This window comes from Drosophila montana, unplaced genomic scaffold, assembly GCF_035044405.1.
Source record: "Drosophila montana isolate Dmon_TW-CO22-7 unplaced genomic scaffold, ASM3504440v1 contig_1624_1, whole genome shotgun sequence".
In the NCBI taxonomy this organism is placed as follows: Eukaryota; Metazoa; Arthropoda; class Insecta; order Diptera; family Drosophilidae; genus Drosophila; species Drosophila montana.
Window position 1 is genome coordinate 807148 of NW_026996559.1, and position 19081 is coordinate 826228.

The window sequence follows — 19081 nt, forward strand, 5'->3', positions numbered from 1 at the left end:
ATTTATAATATACTGTATTAATAAGAATTAATCATCCGATAACTAATATGAAATCACAATTAAATACCAAGGCAAGAATTGTTGATATATCGATAACATATCAACTTCCCTTTTTAATTTGTATCATAATAATTACATAGTAGTATTAATGAGCATTTACTGCTGCTGCATCTAAATGACCACTGCATTGGCATTCTTTTTGCTGCTGCTGTTCACGCCGCTCGCGCCACCGGCTCTGGCTCAGATCCACCAATCCCAATACCATACCGATGAGCAATTTCATGAGGAACTGGTGGTGCGGCCACTTGCCGGCGACCATGTAAACACATACTTTCAATTCACCACACGTTGGCACTATGGCACTCGCAACAATCGTAAGTAACTAAGCTAATTGCCACGCCCATGAACAGCCATTCAACAATTGCCGCCTATTAGTTTATCACACACAGCTGACGCCGCGCGTCATTGCCGAAATACTGCAAACGTACGATGTGAAAGAGCTGCACATAGGCCTGACCCAGGGACTATGGCGATACGAGACTTGGGGCTATCCCATTGTTGAGGCAACCGGTGGCGCCGAGCTTTGGGCCTGGTTTAGTTCACCAAATCTGACTAGCGAGGATGTCGACAAACAATGGATGCGATTGGCCAATGTCTTCTCCGGCGTACTCTGTGCCTCGCTCAATTTCGTCGATAATGCCAATAGCATAGCACCAAAGCATTTATTCCGTCCACAGTTTATGCATCTGGGCAATCAGAGCCAGCAGTTCGTGCGCTACGCGACGCTGCCGCGAGAAATTGTCTGTACTGAGAACTTGACACCATGGAAAAAGTTGCTGCCCTGCGGTAGTGCCTCGGGCCTGGCTACTTTGCTCAACTCGGGCTATGTCCATAATACTAAATACCATTCCCTGGGCGTTAAAGTGCGTACATTGTGCGACAGCAACGACCCAAACAATTGCATTGTGGAGCTGACACAAACGGCTAATCTGGTCTACGATTTAAAACTGCTGGAGCAGAGCAGCACTGACTTCTCTCTGCGCCGTCTGTTCGGTATGGGCCTAAACGGTTACTGCGAGCTGGCCACCAGTAGCAATATTTATGTGCAGCGCAACGAGCAGGGTGAACGCTTTCAATTGGTGCCACCACCACAACACGAGCTGACGAGCACAGTCGGTGGCTATTCCGTTCTATATGGCGTCTATGATATGCAACAACAGTTTGCAGGTCCTGGTGCGCGACTCTTCAACATTGCCTGGGTGGGAGCTAAGGGAAACAGCAACAGGGAGCAAACGTTGCCGCCACCGCTCTATGCGCATCGCTATCTAATGGGCAATGGCCAGAAGCGCGGACGCATTGCCACTGAGGTGACCAACACCCATTACGAGCCCCTTCCTGTTGTGCTCATGGAGCTGGTGCCCTGGTATGTGCATGCCTATCTGCACACGTTGCGTCTACGCAGCAAGCCGCAGCATCTTCACGAGTACAGGGATAAGAGGTTGAAGTTCAAACTGTTGCATTATGCGCCTGGCAAGCAGCGCGAGTTGCCCACACACCTGGAAATTGGTTTTGTGCTGCCTGCACAGAGCAGCGCCCTGATTACCATTGAAGTGGACTATCTGCTGCTTAAATGGCTTGAATATCCGCCGGATGCCAATCATGGTCATTATATTGGCGCTGCCGTCATTAGTAGCCAGCTGCCCATTGGACGCAACTATACGGCCCTGCCGCTGGAGGGGCATCTCTTCAAGGACTCATTCAATGCCTCGCGTGCCTCATATATACTGACATTACGCACCGAGGCACTGATTGTGTCGCTGCCCACGCCCGACTTCAGCATGCCGTACAATGTCATCTGTTTGGCGTGCACCGTGGTGGCGCTGGCCTTTGGGCCCATACACAGTGTCGCCACCAAGTTGATCATTGTGGAGCGCCAAACGACCATACCGCGCAATCTGCTGCGTAAGCTCTTCCATAAGCTGACTAATCGTGCTGGCAAGCGTTCGCCAGATGCTGTTGGCGATCAGCCGCTGAAACGGACACCAGCGGGGGAGGAGGAGGTCAAGCAGCAGCCAGATCAGGCGGAAAGTAATCAATCTTGTGATAAGCAGGTGCCCATGTGATAAACCCGGCAAGCGTTTGAGAGCGAGAGAGAGATAGAGGGAGGGAGAGGGAGAGAGAGATACACACGATTGATAGAAGCAGGGGAGATAGGGAAAGTGGACAAGAGATACTCGTAAGCAGCACCTATTTAGGCAGCTGTTTCAAACATATTCCAAAGTACGCCAGTCATTTTGATACATATGCTATTTAAAGAACTTTGGCATGTCCTGATTATCCGTTACACGAATAAAACGCTCCATGTTCATGTCCATTTATTATATATTTGTTCTCAATCATTTAATAAGATATTCAAACTGTGAAAATAGTGCTCTCTTCATGCTACTTTAGATGGTAAAATAATTCGGTATACAATGATTTTTATAAAAAAGCCATATTCCAACTCATTGTAAATATTACTTAGCAATTCTTGATCAAGTTGACTGTCTTTCCTACTTGGTGACAAACTAGTCTCCTCTTTGATGCTATGATTATGACATTACCCAAGGAGTATTTATCCCAGAACTAACCATATTGGAATAGTATATAAAAAACAAACATAAGAATGTTGCATTTAACTGCATAACTGTAGAAGACATCTATTTTCTCGGTTTGTCCACCGCTTGGTGGGCGTGGCTCAAATATTGTACCTCCAACAGACGAGTTTATATTTCATTTTTTAACACTTATTCTGACGTGAATATACTCGATATAATACACAAATTTGAAAGACGAACAGACACATTGCACAAAACTGCGCTCTATGAAAAGTTTGAAAAGATTTTGTACAAAAAAATTAAGTGATTCCAAGAAACACCTGCTTTTATAGATATCGTTTCGCAATGCACTATATTCCCAATGTAATGGAAAAAAATCAGCGTATAAAAAACATCATTAATAATCATATTTAGGAAACGTGAAACATACCCAAACATACAGAAAATGCAAAATTAGACAGCTTGTTGCTTTTATTGAATGCATTTTGCTTTTGTTTTGTTCTTCATTTATACGTAAGTATTTTTAAATAATAATTGTATCTGTTGTGTTGTTTTGTTAGCAAAAACATTTGCCGTTTCTTAAATACAGTTTCAATATTATGTAAATGCTATCGATGACGATACATACATATATCGTATATCGATCATCGGTAAACCCTTTCGGCTTACAATTACAGCTAGAATAAAGTGCGCGCGCCACTCACTATGCGTTTGAGCAAGACAGCAGCGGCAACAGCAGCCGCACTCACTCACACACACAAAAAGCTTAGCTGCGTGTTGTCTGTGTTAAAAAGTTGCTTGAGTGTTGTGTTTTGTTGTGTTGTGTCGTTAATGGAATATTTGATCATTAAATACTACTTAAATCTTGGTTATTTTCATACTTCTGCTTCTGCCATTTGTCGAATATAAATGGTTTATATTGTAAAATTGTATTAAAAAAAAACTACTTAGTGCATGTTGTGCGCTACATTTTACAATTGGATAAGGACAAAAACGTTAGTACACACACACAAAAAAAATAGATATTAATTAAAAAAAAAGAAGGGCAAACAGCACACACATTAAAATCGAGAACATTAATTAAATTGTATAAATGTAGGTAGTTGAAAATCGTATAAATTAAATGTATGTATGTACGCGTATGGTAGAGTTATATGCCTAATGGACGCGTCTCGACGCTTGGCTCAATTACAGTCGCTACAAATACAAAGTAATGCTATATGTTAAGAAGTATTTTGTTTTATGCTTTCGAATTCCTGCGCATCTATCGCAAAAGCAGGAGACAAGTACTGTTAATAGGGAAATAACTGATGGATAGCGCATGACAGTGAGAGAGAAAGAGAGATAGGGAAAGAGGTAGCGATAGAGCAAGAAGGAACATTACGTGGCGCGTGTTCTGCTCTTGTCATCCTTTTTATCCAGCCTGCGCAAATCGTTGACATCGAATGCTCACTGTGGCGGCTGACTACCATAGTAGCCATATGCGCCTGCCGGCGGCGGTCCTTGTGGTGCGCCCGGTGGTGGCATCTGTGCACCGCCCGGGGCTGGCCTGTAGCCCTGATAGCCCTGTGACGGCGGATACTGCGCATAGCCACCTGCCTGCGGCGGCTGATGGTAACCGTGTCCTGGATATGCGCTCCCTGGCGGCGGCGGTCCATAGCCCTGCGGCGGTGGTGGTGGTGCTCCGTATGGCTGTGAGCCAGGCGCTGGCTGATATTGATTGGGTGCCATTGGTGGTGTTGCCCCATTCGGTTGTGGTGGCGCATTTGAGTTTGGTGGTCCGCCGGGCGGTGGACCGCCCTGTTGCGGCGGTGGACCGCCTTGTGGCTGCTGTTGTTGTTGTTGCTGCTGCTGCTGTTGTTGTTGTTGTTGCTGTTGTTGCTGTGGTGTTCCATAGCCAGCCACACTAGTGGGTGGCGTCGAATAGGTCGGTTGCTGCTGTGTGGGCAGTGGCGATACACCAGACACAGCGGCATTTAGCTGCTGGCCAGGCTGTCCTTGTTGCTGTTGTTGTTGTTGCTGCAGTGGCTTTAAAAAGTAAAAGGCAGATAGAAAAATTAGCTGCGTTTCATCGTTTCCTTTTTTGGTTTACGTACCTGTTGTTGCTGCTGCTGTTGTGGAGCATATTGCGGTTGCTGCTGGGCACCGCTCGCGCCTGGCGCCTGCTGATTTGGTGGCACACCTGCCACAGATGTGGGTGGTGGTGGCGTCGATTGCGGCGTATTGGGTCCATTCGGATTGCCTGCTTGCTGCTGTTGCTGATTGGACGCCGACTGCTGTTGCTGTGGCGGCGGCGGTGTCTGGCTGGGTGCTGTGCTGTAGCTAGCCGGCGGTGGCGGCGGTCCAGCATTTGTGCCCGCAACGCTGACCTGCTGCTGGGCATTTGGTGGACCGGGCACAGGTTGACCCGGATAACTGCCGGGTGGCGCGCCGGTTGCCTGCTGGTACGCCTGGTACGGGGACTGTGATTGGCTAGTGGGCGGCGGTCCATAGTTGCCGGGCGGTCCACCGGGCGTGCCCCCCTGTCCGTACTGATTCGGCGGATAGCCTGCATAGCCCATTGGTGGCGGTCCGGGTGCCACAGCACCAGCATTTTGCGGTGGTGGCGGCCCATATTGATTGGGCAGCACATTCTGTGGAGGACCAGGCGGCGGCGGTCCCGACTGTCCGCCAGCTGTTGGCGGTGGCCCGTACATTTGCGTTGGTGGCGGTGGGGGTTGCTGCCCTGGTGTCACCTGCTGGCTGGGTGGTGGTGGTGGATATGCACCCGGCGGCGGCGCTTGCTGCTGCTGACCTCCGGCAGACACGCCGCCAGCATTTGGATTGGGCTGATAGGCATGCACCACTCCTTGTGCACCCGCTGCAGTCGATGTGGGCGGCATGCCAGCATGATGGTAGGCAGCCTGAGCATTTGGTGGCGGCGGTGGTGGCCCATAGCTTTGACCGGGCGGTCCATACGGATACGCATTCTGAGGCTGGTACTGTGGCTGCGACTGCGGCGGATAGCCCGGATAGTGTCCGTGCTGTTGCTGCTGCTGTTGTTGTTGTTGATAGCTGACCCGGTACTGTGCCTGCGGTGGAGGCACCAGCCCCGGACCCTGTTGCGGCTGCTGTTGCTGGTTGGGCGGCTGCTGCTGTTGTTGCTGCTGTTGCGGTGGCGGCGCCTGACTCTGCCCGGGCGGCAGCGGTCCGTTGTTTGGCCGCTGCTGCTGCTGCTGATCTGCAAAAGAGGAGCATATTAAAAAGTTGTCTAAATGGTTGAGAGTTGCTGTCATTTCACGAGTTTTCCGTTTTCCAGTCTTTGCCTAGGTTCGTTAATATTTAGCGTGACAGAGTCAAAAATATTCAGTGGAAGTTTCCATTTCGACTGACTTGCAAGTTAACAAGCTAAACTTCAATAAAATATTTAAATTCATGCCTGTTGTTTCTATGCGTCTTTAACAATTATATCCTGGACTCTATATTTAATTGGTTTACTGTTTCATTCCAGCATTGCACTGAGCCAAATGGCATACTTAATTATTTAAAGCATTACTTAATATATGAAATAGGAAAACATTTATAGTAACTATAAGTTTAGAAAAATGCAATGAAGGCTAACTGGAGCAAAAGTTATGTCATTCAAGAATTCACAATCTTGCATGGAAAACAGAAAGCGGTACGCCAGGCGTACCCTGATATATACATATATATATATTTTTTTTTTTTTGCTTGCACGCTACTTTACACTTACTGGGTGCTGCATTGGACACAACCTGAGGCCCTTGGCCAGCGCCGGCCTGTACGTTGCGATAGGCGGCCTGCGGCTGGGGACCAGCCTGGCTAACTTGCGGCGCCTGCTGCACTTGGCCGGCTTGTTGTTGCTGCTGCTGCTGCTGTTGTTGTTGCTGAGATTGCTGTTGAGCGTTGGGCGGCATGCCCGGATGTGAAGGCTGTTGCTGCTGGCCAGGATAGGGAGGCATTTGTACGGGTCCAACGCCACCATCTCCGGCATGTTGCATCATCTGTGACTGAATGACACTGCCCGGCGGGGGCGGCCCCGGTGCGCCCTGTTGACCCTGAACCTGCTGTTGCTGTCCAGGCGGCGGCACACCCACGCCTGTCATGCCATGTGGCGCCGGTGGTTGGTTGCCCTGCTGCATTGCCTGCGTTTGCAATAGCTGCGGCGGCTGTGAAACCAAAGAAAAATTTTACGTATAAACTTAAATTATAATTATACGTGTTGCACTTACTGGCAGAATTTGGGCAATATTCATTTGGGGATCGGCAAGTTGTGCCAAGTAGACCAGATTACGATGCAACGCCACGTGGTAGCTCATGCACTCCTGTGATTTGCCCATGTTTTGAAAGTCCTGTATAGCTTGGATGAGTCCGCAATTCTCGTCCAGCATTTTTTGTATTTGTGCCGAGTTCACCTGCTGCGTGGGAACGCCGCCACGTTGTGCATTCGGATTGGGTGGTGTGCCCATCATGACGCCGACACCGCCGACGGGATTACCAACTGGCCCGGGGCCAACGCGCTGCTGCATCGGACCCATGGGTCCCATTGGTCCAACTCCAACGCCACCTGGCGGCCCTTGTCCACTGCCAGGCGGCTGTTGTTGTTGTTGTTGCTGCTGCTGCTGTTGTGTTTGTTGCTGCTGTTGCTGTGGCGGCGCCTGCGGCGGCGGCAACTGCACGGTGCCCGGCGGATGCTGCGTCGGTGGCTGCTGCTGCTGCGGCGGCGGTTGCGGCGAATAAACTGCAGACATTTTACTGGCTGCAGCCTTCTTCTTCCGCTTGGGAGTTTTCTCCTGTTTTTCCACAATTTTAGCGGTTATTATAAAACGGTTCGTGAAAGAAAATTCAATTTAATGCCCCCGCTACCACTCCCCGCTCGCACACACAAGCGCTGATGTGGAGTATGCGGACTTGTCTTAAGCAACAACAACAACAACAACAACAAAAAAGTCTACGCCTCGGGTTTGCAGAGTGCGGCTTTTTTCACATTCGCAGTCGCCGCATTAAAACACATACACACACATGCACATATATATACATATATATAAATATACACATATATATGCATATATATATACATATATTTATATATATATATATATATTCATATATATATATTTAATGGAAATTGTAAACTACTTAATCGTTTTGCGTGCCACGCGCAATAGGAACGTCTTCGAACTATTTGGCCTAAAACTTAGTTTTGCAAAACTTTTACAATGATATACTTTTGCCAAAAAGTCTACATAATTTTTCTTTTTCTTTCCACTTTTGCGAATTGTAAAGAACGTCAACGACGCTTTAAACGATTACAGCGGTCGGGCGATTAACAGTTATCGATGCATTTAATTTTGCTTACACGCTCAGACCGTGCATGATGCCGCGTGGTTAAAAGTCCTACTACCCTTCACGGTTCTAAAACCAGGCACATAATGGCATTAAGCTAGTTCATATTTATACAAATGCCAAAAATGTTTATTCATAGAATACCAATATTACATTGCGAAACAATTAAATAATAGATATTTTTCATTGTCTTGCATGATGCTTGGTCGTAAGTCAACATGGCGTTCTCTAAACCTACGGCCGCTATAATATAAGGTAATTGAATGTATATTATGTTGAAAAAAAATAATACTATTTACATAGTTTAATATTTTCTCTAAATTCTTGTGCAAAATATATTTATATATAGCTGGAAATATTTGCTCTTAGTTTAGCATAGCAAATTATTCGCCGATACAAATGCTAACCGGCATAAAAAATGTAAGACAATATAGCGCATATCGATATACCAACGATAACAATACCACGCTCACGGCGACAATCTCTTTTATTTTTCACAATTTATTTTTTGGACTGGCTTTTGGCCAAATTGATTAAAGAAGTGTGTGTCTGTGTGTAAGCATGTCAGAGTGTGCGATTCATTAAACAAAAAGCAAGAACCAGATTACTCAATATCAAAGTGCAATATTTTTTTGCCGCGCGACACTATTTTATAAATATAAAGATCGAAAGTAAAGGTTTTTTCTTGCAATCTTTTGATTTTCCCTTGGCAGAGAGACTGGATAAATAAATAAGCGCAAACGCAATTCTAAACATTGCAGCACCGCCAGAAACGGCGACAATCAAAATCGACGAAAAATAACAGAATTTGTGACAGCAATAGCAAAAGGCCCAGCGGTAACAATACAACAGTGAAAATGAGAGAAGTGATGAAACATTTAGGGCAATCAAAGGTGTAAATAGTAAAATAAACCCAATCAAAGGCGTGCACACCTATGCACACATGTGCATGTACATGCGTACAAACATAAACAAAAGCAGGATAGATCATATCCTTTTGCAGGCCCCGGCAGAACGCTTGTGTTAAATATCGATTTTATTCCCTGCGCGCCTCTCGCCTGTTTTGTGTATATGTGTATGTGTGTATGAAAGGTATCCAAAAAAGCAATAATTGTGATATCGATACCGATAACGATACAGCAAAGTACAACACGAAACACAAATACAAACAAACAATTTGAGCGCGTTATCAAAAGCACAAGAGCAATAACAACTTGGTAGCTCGACAGCCGGCGCGTTGTTTTTGGTTTTGCGTGACTGTAGGAAGCTTTTGCTTTATTTTTTTGGTTTTTTTTTTTTTTTAATTTATGCTAACTAACGTTGAGCTAACCTACAACAATAGTGGAGCAGTACGTTGACAACGACAACGACGACGCGACTGCAACTGAACAAAACCCTATTTGTAATTGCGGTAAGAAGACAACTTCTTACCAATGATTTCGTTGGTGCAAATGAAATTCCATGCGCTGCTTCTGCTGCTATCGAAGGTTTGGACATGCATTTGTTTCATGTTCAATCGACAAGTGCGATCTGTAAGTACTTCATCAAATATAGATAATAATATAATTATAACAAAATGATCTGTTTATAGCACACACGCACCAAACATTACCCAAATTAGAGCTTAACGTTTTTGTGGTCTTGTGTTTTCACACAGAAGCACCGATTAAATAACAAACGCCACCCACTGGTCAAGGCTGCGATAAGCAATACCAATGCTATACCCCTTTCTATCACACCCCCTGCCCCTAGACCCCTGCTGCTCATCCGTTCTTGACTATTTGCCTTTATCACACTGACATTTGCTCTATCGCTCAGCGATGCATTAGCATTAAATGCAGTTTCAGCGTCTTATCTCGATTACTGCTCTCTTTCTCTTTTGCCGCATCTCTCTTTATTTATAAATTGTGCTTTGACAGCATGACACTGCAGTAGGGGATTCACATGCCTTTAGTACTCGAATTTCGAAAGCTCCCATATTCACACTTTTCGTATTGTTACTTGTCCTTATAACTAATCACATTGTATTCCTTTTTATCAGCTGTGCAAAAAGAATTGTGAATATACAACATTTGAATGTATAAATTAACTCTCTTAGTTTATCCAGTATCAGCCGGTTAAATATGAACAATTCCCGCTGTCACCGGTATCCCGCCATCGCCTCAGCCTGGTGCAGCGAAAAACATTGGTGCTGGATCTGGACGAGACGCTGATACACTCACATCACAATGCTATGCCCAGGAATACGGTAAAGCCGGGCACGCCGCACGATTTCACCGTTAAAGTGACTATCGACAGGCATCCAGTGAGGTTCTTTGTACACAAGCGGCCGCATGTTGATTACTTTTTGGAAGTGGTGAGTCTTTTGCCGGTTACAACAACAACAACAATAACAACAGTCGACATCAGTGTGAAAGCTCAGATGTGTTTCTATGCGTCATTCTTAAACGTTGCTCCATACATATGACCACCATCATCACCGTACATCAGTCAACATACATGATGACATATCTGCATATGTTGTTTACCCGATAGTCAGGTTTCTTAAGTCCTCTTTGTGCGTCATTCTTAAACGTTGCGCCAGAAATAAACATACACACGAACCACAGTCTTAACCACATATCGTCGCAATATACAAGCTAGTTCTTTAACATAACTATAGAATGCTATAAACTTATATAACAATCAAATTTGATTTATGAGAAATCATTTTCAATGCGGTATATTATTTTGAACATCATTTTACAAATTGCAATGTTATAGGTGTAAAACAATATGATGATATAGTAATATTTCCTTGTCTACGATGTTGGGATATTGAAAGAGTTGCCTGACAAGAAAACACTTCAAAATTCTAGGTTATTTAGAAAAAAATTACAGATGAGATGATAAACTAGTAAAACCCGTTCGGTAACTGTTATATGTACATTTATATAATTATAGGTATCGCAGTGGTATGATCTGGTTGTTTTTACGGCCAGCATGGAAATCTACGGGGCTGCTGTGGCCGACAAACTGGACAATGGCCGCAATATACTGCGGCGTCGCTACTACAGACAACACTGCACGCCCGACTATGGCTCCTATACCAAAGATTTGTCAGCCATATGCAGTGATTTGAATAGGGTTAGCTATCAAATTGTCTATTTGGTAAAGAGATATCGTCTAATATGATTGCCACATTCGACTCTTGCAGATATTTATAATTGACAATTCACCAGGGGCATACCGTTGTTTTCCAAACAATGCAATACCCATTAAGAGTTGGTTCTCCGATCCAATGGATACGGCGCTGTTATCCCTGCTTCCCATGCTGGACGCGTTGCGATTCACTAACGATGTGCGTTCGGTATTATCACGAAATCTTCACCTGCATCGCCTTTGGTAGCGGGTGTGCCGCCACCAAGCGTAGCTTATGCACTAAACAAATGCGTTCGAAAGTTAAAAATAACAACTACAATTAACGTTTTACAACAACTTAAATAATAACAACAACAACAAAAACAACATGAATGGTGGTGCTGTGACACATAACGAATTTTTTTCAGTACGATTATACTAAATAATAGACGAGACATGATTGTAATAGAGGAATATTTCTACTTCACTTCAGAATTATGGCAAAGTTTTTAATTTAAAATAACCTTTCCTTTTTTTTTTTTGATCATTATTATTGTTTAATTGTTTTCATACGTGTACGTGTGCTAGAAAATTAAACAAATTTTTGCGTTATTTGTACGTTACAAAAGAGGCCAGTCTCTAACACACAGTATGTTAAAAGAAAAGTTACAACTAAACTAGAAAAGCAAGCAAATAAAATATCAATCTGGATATATGTGTATATATATATGTATATTTATATATATATATATATATATGCATACGCATATATCAATCTAAGCTAAGCAACCACAACACAAACACTTTATATGTATAATATATAAAAATTACATATATTTATGTTAGACATAGTTTGTTGTAATTATATTATAAAACTTATTATATATAAAAAATTGTTTTCTATATTTACAAAACTTACTGTATACTTTTACAATTAGTTTGAATGCAATTGACCTGGAAATCAGAGCGAAATGCATATTATATACATATAAACATACATACTTACATATATATATATATATACATATAATAAATAAACAACTTTTGTATAGGTTTTGTACAAATCAGGCGAATAACATTAAACCTCTATAGTTTTTGATTTGCTAACTTGTCAAAAAAGAAAAACAATAATGAAACGAAACGAAATTAAATTTAAATGAGTTAGGTATATATATATATATGTTATTAAAGAGAAGGATTATGTTAACTCTTAAGATATGCCTGCATGCAGGCCAAGGCATTGAAGGCGTACTACATTTGTATTTAAATTTAAATAAGACAATGATAACTATTAAAGTATAAACAAATCAAGAAACATGTATTTTTAGGGCATGACAGAAAAATGCAACGGTTGAGCCGTTGAGCCGCAAAAATACACGCCTTGGTTCAATAGATTCTTTAAAACACCGATACTATTTAAATAAAAAATGATAGGAGAAAAGGGTTCGCCAAATCACATAGTATACATTGCAACATGTAATTATGATATAATTAATGATAATATTGATGCAAGTTAACTGACAAATCGTAGCAAATTTTATCTTGAACATCAAAGTAAACTGTTCGCAGTACAATACTAATTGGCTGACTAATATTAAAAAAGAAATAAACAAATCGCTTCCATAGATATTTATTGATCGGCAAAACAACATCCCTAGCTTGCGCCAATTGAAATTTGTTTTATATCGCATTGTATTGTAAGTGTGCGAGAAATGATTGTTTATTTATTAAATATGTATGCGATGTTGTTAACTATAAGTAGTTTGTATCTTTAAACAAATTTGTTAAACAAAAAAAAATATAAAAACGCATATAAAATAAAAAGAAAAGGGAACATAAAACAAAATGACAAAGCAGAAATACAAATCATAAATTGTTTTACTTTTAAATCGCGCGTAGAATATTGCTCGATTTTTGGGTTTGATAGGACCTTATATACCTAATTCAATATATATAGCTTATTTGCCGTCAAATGCACATATTAATAAATCATTGTAAATGATATTATTTTTATGTTGCTTCAAAAATCCCTTTAATCTTTGAACTTTACTATTGTTTTTGTTTTTGGCTATAAATGTGGAGCGGAAAATAATCGAGATTAAATCGATAATTAATCGCCAAATGCAACTTTAAAGTGGGAATGTTTTTCTATGTCAATTTTGAGGTTAATTTTACAGTGAACAACACCGACAAGTGCGTTCGCTAATATTTTACACACTTGCACACATACATACATACAAACATAAATTTACGCAACGTTTGTGCCAAGCAGGTGAGACGGAATTTTGAATTAAAATTTTTAACTATTTTAGCAGAAACGTTTGACATTTACAGACGAGAAAGAGAGAAAGAGCGAGACGAAACAGAGAGAGCATCGAAAAATTGTTCGTACACATGGCAACCGCAGTGGCAAAAGTTGGAAAATCAGTTCACCGCATTTTTGTGGGCAATCTTCCTTGGACGGTGGGTCATCAAGAGTTGCGAGGCTATTTCAAAGAATTCGGGCGCGTAGTTAACGCCAACGTCATATTTGACAAGAAAACAGGCTGCTCCAAGGGCTACGGCTTTGTGAGCTTCAACAGTTTGCAAGCACTCGAAAAGATTGAAAACGAACAGAAGCACATATTGGAGGGCAATTATTTGAACATACATAAGTCATAAATGCAATACAAATTGTCAAACCAAATACACACATCCACACAGAGACATATACACACACATACATATATTCACTGAAAACGAGAGTAAAACAGTTTTTAGATTAGTTAATTAGTTCTTGCAGTTGCATTTAGTTAAGTATGTTTGATAGTGACTTGGAAATCGGCGATGATGAGGAGCAGCAGGAGATCGAAAAGCTGTTTTCAATGGCAACGGCGCACGTGATGCGCAAAGCGAACGTCTATCATGCCAGAGATTTGCTCGAGTTGTACGCACTATACAAACAGGCATCGGAGGGAGTCTGTGGCACGCCACGCCCCTCGGTTCTGCAGATGAAAGCGCGCAGCAAATGGAATGCGTGGCACGAGCTGGGCGACATGAGCTGCGCAGATGCCCAGCGTGCGTACGTTGAGAAGGTGCACAAACTGGACCCCAATTGGCTGGACGACATGTCGAGCGGCGGCAGCGGCAAGCTGAGCGGTTGGGTGGTGCACTCGATTGAATCAGTGCCCATTGAGGAGACCAACAGGCCGGAGCACCAGAAAACGTTATTCGATCACGTCAAGGAGAACAATTTGCAGCGTTTGCGTGAGCAACTGACTCCCGCTGATCTGGTGCAATTGGATGATCAGGGAATGGCATTGTTACACTGGGCAACCGACCGCAATGCCATTGGGATCATTGAGTATCTGGTCAAGTGCGGCGCCAATGTGGACCAGCGCGATGCTGAGCAACAGACACCATTGCATTATGCCGCCAGCTGTGGCCATGTGGAGGCATTGCGCTATTTGTTATCGTTGAATGCGGATCTGGATCTGCGCGACGCCGATGGTCAGACGTGCATTGATGTGGCCGATGATGAGCAGATTTGTGCCATGCTGCAAGCGGAGCTGCAGTTGCGCAAGACCACTGCAGATAATTAAAAAAAATATGCAAAAATTGTAAAAACATTCTGTTTTACTATATTTAAAATTATATTGTGTGAAATTAAATTATAATCAAAGTGGTTCAGTGTAACTTTACGAGGTTTTTACTTCCAAAGCTTCTTAATGGACATGTTCTTCTCAGAGTCCTTCTGCATAACCTTGGCTACTGCCATTTCGAAATCCTCCTGGGTAACATGCACACGACGCTCGCGCAGGGCATACATGCCAGCCTCGGTGCATACGCCTTTGACCTCGGCACCAGATGCACCCGGCATCAGTTCGGCAATCTTGCGCAGATTAATGCCGCGCGTTAGATTCATTTTGCGCGAGTGAATTTTCAGAATGTCCAAACGTGCCTCCTCATTCGGTGGCGGGAATTCAATCTTGCGATCAATGCGACCTGGACGAAGCAATGCAGGATCGAGTATATCAATACGATTCGTGGCCATGATGACTTTGATGTTCTTGGTGGCCTCAAAGCCATCCAGCTGATTGAGCAGCTCCAGCATGGTGCGCTGCACCTCAGAGTCGCCGCCAGAGCCGGATTCAATACGCGACGAGCCAATCGAGTCGATCTCATCCATGAATATAATTGATGGCGCATGCTCACGCGCCATCACAAACAGTTCGCGCACCATGCGTGAACCCTCGCCAATGAATTTCTGGACCAGCTCTGATCCAGAGACACGTATGAATGTACATTCGGTATGATGGGCCACAGCACGAGCCAGCAGTGTTTTACCAGTACCGGGTGGGCCATAGAGCAGTACACCTTTTGGCTGCGCAATGCCCAAGGCGTCAAACAATTCTGGATGCTTAACGGGCAGCTCGATAACTTCTTTGATTTCCTTGATTTGTTTATCTAAGCCTCCCACCATTTCGTATGTGGAATCTGGAACCTTCTCGACCATCATCAGCGAAACTAGAGGATCCACTTTGTTTGGCAATATCTTGTGCAGTGTATAGCTTTCGTTGCGCAGCGCAACACGGCAATTGGGTGTCACATCGTTAATATCAATGTTCTTGTCTAAGTCAACAACAAATTTGCCCTCTGGATGCACCTTAACAAGCACCTTCTTCTTGTCCATCGGCTTTACTACCTCACCGACATAGCTACCTTGTTCCTGCAACAGCTGCAGCTCCTCGCGTAGCATACGCACTATTGTAATAAATAAAACATTATGTGGGATTTTCCTTTGTGACGTTTCTTACCTTTGGCATTGAGTTCGTTACGCTGTGCCTGCAAGCGGCGAAGATTTTGACTCTTCTCGGCAACAATTAGCTGCAGTTCCTCAATTTTTTGTATGTAATATGAGCGGAAGCCCTCGCCTTTTTGGTAGGCTGCCTCCGTATCCACCTGAAATTTACTTTTTTTTTTATTGCTTGTTTTTAGCGAACTTGGTTATGCTCAATTACCCGATTTGTGAGTGTCATATTGCTCTTCCTTTTTCAATCGATTTTCTTCTTAATAAACGACTGCTGCTTGGATAATAATTTTACAAATCGTGTTAGATCTCAGTCGAACGCCTCCTAAGTTAACTTCTTTGATTATGACTCGGCAAGTCTACTATTTGATATATTTTGCGAGGATGCAGGGATGTTAATATTATATCGATTGGTCGATATAACGTCAAGTTAGCGGCGGTGTCTTAGCGTCGATTTTTGGTACTTGGTATCGGAGACGGAATCATTCACTTTTAAATGCATTTATTTATATTTTTAAGTACAAAACCAAATACATTTAAGTGCAGAATTGCAAAAAATTAAATTATTTACTGTCTACATTCTATCGATTTTGAATTTCAGCTTATAATATGGATAAACCAAGGGGTTGAAAAATTTGGTTTCCACCATTCTTTAAATATCTTAATTTAAGGATAATGGCCCGAAAACCCCAGAATCACGATTAAATCAAATAGTTTCACCAAACCAAACTTTAAAAATTTATAAAAATCGTTCAGTACCCTTTCAAGATATTTGTACAACAGTGAAGCAACCTCGTTGCTAGTCCCATACAAAATGACCGTTAAAAGTTAGCCTTTCACTTGAACCCTAATATCTTTTCTCAGGGATAATGACCCTCAGTGGACGCTATACCAATTTGAAGATATATGTTTTAGGAAGCGCACTAAGTCAAACAAATTGACCAGCCAATTTTTTAGAAAAACAATTAATTATAAATTATGTTGTTCATTCAAAAGGCTTGTCGAACTACTAGCTCCAGCTGCAACTGAACCACTGCTTGGAATCAGTGTTGAACAATTTCATACAGAACTGAGCGGGAACCAATTAATTCAAATTATTTGTATTAATGAAAGATTTGAAGACTTTAAAATAATTGGCAGATACATGTTGTTAAAAAATTGCCACCATTTTGTTATAATACTGTCTATAAATACTTAAATGCACTGTTGCCTTTTTTAACAGCATTATATACTAGCAAAGATAATGTTTTATTGTAAAGTCCCAATTATTTTGGTCTTAATTTCTTTCAAATACACAAATAATTTGAAATAATTTGTTCCCGCTCAATTCTGTATAAAACTGTTCAACACTGATTTCAAGCAGTAGTTCAGTTCCCGGCTTGTAGTTCGATAGGCCTTTTGAATGAACAACATGAGGTGTGCTTACATTTAATTATTTTTCTTAGAAACTGGTTGATCGGTTTGCTTAGAATTAACGCGCATGACTTACTTAAACATGTATCTTCAAATTGGTATAGCGTGCACTGATGGTCATTATGCCTGAGAAAAGACATTAGGGTTCAAGTGCAAGGCTAATTTTGTACGGTCATTTTGAATTGGGCTAGCAAAGAGGTTGCTGCGCTGTTGTACAAATATCTTAAAAACGTGCTAAACTATTTTTAAAATTTTTTCAAGAGTGAGATTATGAGGTTTTCGGGGCCATTATTCCAAAGTTAAGATACTTAAAGAGTGGTCAAAACCTAATATTTTAACCCTTTGGTTTACCCATATTATAAGCTGAAATTCAAAAACAAATTAATGTAGACAGTAAACAATTTCATTTTTTGCAATTCTGCATTAAAATTTAATTGGCTTTGTGCTGGAAAACATAAATAAATGCATTTAAAAGTGAGTGATTCCGTCTCCGATACCAAGTACCAAAAATCGACGCTAAGTCACCGCCGCTAATTTGACGTCGTCGTCCAGGGAGATTATAGGAAATCGATATCAATGGTAGTTTTAGTTATTATCGAAATGTCGATTAATAGTCGGTGGAACCGCAGGTTTACATTGGCGTAACATAGCATTTGATATCGTGTTGCGCGTTTCGTAGCTGATTCGTTGTTATTACCAATTTTTTTGTTTTTGTTTACAGTGCCGTTAAAAACGGAGCAAGCAGGCAGGAAACAGTGACGCGCAAGCCCAATTAATAAATCAAAAGTAAATTGTTTTTTTTTCTCGTGGGTGCCAAACAATAAACTGTCTTGCAGAAGGACGAAATAATAGCCCCCTCTAAGACTCATTCTCAACCGCCCCCGCTCATGACGCGTCTAACATCATTCGCTGTTTTGTTTGTACTGTTGCGCGCTGGCTGCTCCAGGCGACTTTGAATTTGTGTGTGTGCGAATTACAAAATTAAATAATTCAATAACTACAGCCATACAAACATACATGTATATTTCTGAGTTAAGAAATCACAATTCTTTAAAATACAAATATCACATGTGCGCGTAAAATATATAGCCTTGTGCATGCTTATGTATCTAAGTATGTGTGTGGGTGTTGTTATCCAGAGCAGCTGCCCTTTGTGTGGGTTGGGAGTATTAAGCTGTGTTACAGTAACTGCGTTTTAGTTTCTTCCAACGGGAGGCGTGTTTCAGCGTGTAATTTTCTATTCTTTTTAGTTTATTTTGCAATCTTTTCCTTTGGGTGAAGGGACTAGCGAAAAGAGAGGGACACACACGAGTGTCAAGTCACTTGACTGGCCGTTTGCTTTATTTGCGTTGCTTAATTATGTATATATATATAATTATTGTACGTACAAGAACAATTTAGAGTAAAAGAATGGCACACCACATACATATATGTACGCACAAATATACATATACATTTATATATATATATATATGTATATATGTACAAATATATATACATACATTGATATGTATGTATATATGTACATATATTCTGCGACGCAATTGAAGACATCGAAGGCCAAACAACTTTGCCGTTTTTGTTTTCGCCTTCTTTTTACGCTTTTCTGTTAGTAGATTTTGTTTTTGTTATCACAACTTCACTCACAATTCTCACACTATTTGTTGTTGATTGCCAACGCGTGCGCTCATTCTCAATGCCAAACCGCCAACGCAGTCCCACTCAAAGAGAGCTGCGCTCAAACGCGCTAACTGTAAAGTGAACAGTGCGAAATTTTTAAGTGCAATTATTTTGAGGATTTCTGCAAGGAACGTAT

The 19081-nt window shown here is 42.0% G+C and overlaps 6 protein-coding genes across 7 annotated transcripts; 4 read left to right on the plus strand and 2 right to left on the minus strand.

Moving 5' to 3' along the window:
- Positions 1 to 80: 80 nt before the first annotated feature.
- On the plus strand, positions 81 to 2378 carry PIG-T (phosphatidylinositol glycan anchor biosynthesis class T). Its single transcript, XM_064698832.1, has 2 exons — positions 81 to 374; positions 436 to 2378. Exons 1-2 carry the CDS (start codon positions 176 to 178, stop codon positions 2121 to 2123), a joined length of 1887 nt encoding a protein of 628 aa, XP_064554902.1. The 5' UTR covers positions 81 to 175; the 3' UTR covers positions 2124 to 2378.
- A 1438-nt stretch (positions 2379 to 3816) lies between these two features.
- LOC135439937 (basic proline-rich protein) lies at positions 3817 to 7901 on the minus strand. The gene is made up of 5 exons (XM_064698820.1): positions 7826 to 7901; positions 6830 to 7390; positions 6331 to 6766; positions 4694 to 5817; positions 3817 to 4625 (listed from the first exon to the last, which is right to left on the minus strand). The coding sequence occupies exons 2-5, from the start codon at positions 7346 to 7348 to the stop codon at positions 4047 to 4049; spliced, it is 2658 nt and encodes an 885-aa protein (XP_064554890.1). The 5' UTR covers positions 7349 to 7390; positions 7826 to 7901; the 3' UTR covers positions 3817 to 4046.
- Positions 7902 to 9252: 1351 nt separating this feature from the next.
- On the plus strand, positions 9253 to 12378 carry Dd (CTD nuclear envelope phosphatase 1-like protein dullard). Of its 2 annotated transcripts, none has more exons than XM_064699834.1 (4): positions 9253 to 9475; positions 10042 to 10299; positions 10887 to 11069; positions 11140 to 12378. In XM_064699834.1, exons 1-4 carry the CDS (start codon positions 9377 to 9379, stop codon positions 11329 to 11331), a joined length of 732 nt encoding a protein of 243 aa, XP_064555904.1. In that variant the 5' UTR covers positions 9253 to 9376; the 3' UTR covers positions 11332 to 12378. The 2 variants fall into 2 exon arrangements, with proteins under 2 accessions (XP_064555904.1, XP_064555905.1); XM_064699835.1 differs by having other exon boundaries at positions 10051 to 10299.
- An 825-nt stretch (positions 12379 to 13203) lies between these two features.
- On the plus strand, positions 13204 to 13832 carry SLIRP1 (SRA stem-loop interacting RNA binding protein 1). Its single transcript, XM_064699805.1, has 2 exons — positions 13204 to 13227; positions 13398 to 13832. Exons 1-2 carry the CDS (start codon positions 13204 to 13206, stop codon positions 13722 to 13724), a joined length of 351 nt encoding a protein of 116 aa, XP_064555875.1. The 3' UTR covers positions 13725 to 13832.
- A 28-nt stretch (positions 13833 to 13860) lies between these two features.
- On the plus strand, positions 13861 to 14738 carry anox (anorexia). The gene has a single exon (XM_064699892.1). It carries the CDS (start codon positions 13862 to 13864, stop codon positions 14642 to 14644), a length of 783 nt encoding a protein of 260 aa, XP_064555962.1. The 5' UTR covers position 13861; the 3' UTR covers positions 14645 to 14738.
- Rpt6 (26S proteasome regulatory subunit Rpt6) lies at positions 14661 to 16214 on the minus strand. The gene is made up of 3 exons (XM_064699890.1): positions 16064 to 16214; positions 15860 to 16004; positions 14661 to 15806 (listed from the first exon to the last, which is right to left on the minus strand). Exons 1-3 carry the CDS (start codon positions 16079 to 16081, stop codon positions 14752 to 14754), a joined length of 1218 nt encoding a protein of 405 aa, XP_064555960.1. The 5' UTR covers positions 16082 to 16214; the 3' UTR covers positions 14661 to 14751.
- Between the last annotated feature and the right edge of the window lie 2867 nt (positions 16215 to 19081).

What these genes read in the sequence shown, in the direction of transcription:
- PIG-T (XM_064698832.1), top strand. Translation starts at nt 176, where the DNA reads ATGACCACTGCATTGGCATTCTTTTTGCTGCTGCTGTTCACGCCGCTC. An exon ending in CTATGGCACTCGCAACAATC is followed by an intron (nt 375 to 435) that starts GTAAGTAACTAA and finishes GCCGCCTATTAG; the next exon opens with TTTATCACACACAGCTGACG.
- LOC135439937 (XM_064698820.1), bottom strand. Translation starts at nt 7,348, where the DNA reads ATGTCTGCAGTTTATTCGCCGCAACCGCCGCCGCAGCAGCAGCAGCCA. An exon ending in ATATTGCCCAAATTCTGCCA is followed by an intron (nt 6,767 to 6,829) that starts GTAAGTGCAACA and finishes TTGGTTTCACAG; the next exon opens with CCGCCGCAGCTATTGCAAAC. An exon ending in TGTGTCCAATGCAGCACCCA is followed by an intron (nt 5,818 to 6,330) that starts GTAAGTGTAAAG and finishes CCTCTTTTGCAG; the next exon opens with ATCAGCAGCAGCAGCAGCGG.
- Dd (XM_064699834.1), top strand. Translation starts at nt 9,377, where the DNA reads ATGATTTCGTTGGTGCAAATGAAATTCCATGCGCTGCTTCTGCTGCTA. An exon ending in TTGATTACTTTTTGGAAGTG is followed by an intron (nt 10,300 to 10,886) that starts GTGAGTCTTTTG and finishes ATATAATTATAG; the next exon opens with GTATCGCAGTGGTATGATCT. An exon ending in TATGCAGTGATTTGAATAGG is followed by an intron (nt 11,070 to 11,139) that starts GTTAGCTATCAA and finishes CGACTCTTGCAG; the next exon opens with ATATTTATAATTGACAATTC.
- SLIRP1 (XM_064699805.1), top strand. Translation starts at nt 13,204, where the DNA reads ATGTTTTTCTATGTCAATTTTGAG. An exon ending in TTTTCTATGTCAATTTTGAG is followed by an intron (nt 13,228 to 13,397) that starts GTTAATTTTACA and finishes TGACATTTACAG; the next exon opens with ACGAGAAAGAGAGAAAGAGC.
- anox (XM_064699892.1), top strand. Translation starts at nt 13,862, where the DNA reads ATGTTTGATAGTGACTTGGAAATCGGCGATGATGAGGAGCAGCAGGAG.
- Rpt6 (XM_064699890.1), bottom strand. An exon ending in TAACGAACTCAATGCCAAAG is followed by an intron (nt 15,807 to 15,859) that starts GTAAGAAACGTC and finishes TTATTACAATAG; the next exon opens with TGCGTATGCTACGCGAGGAG.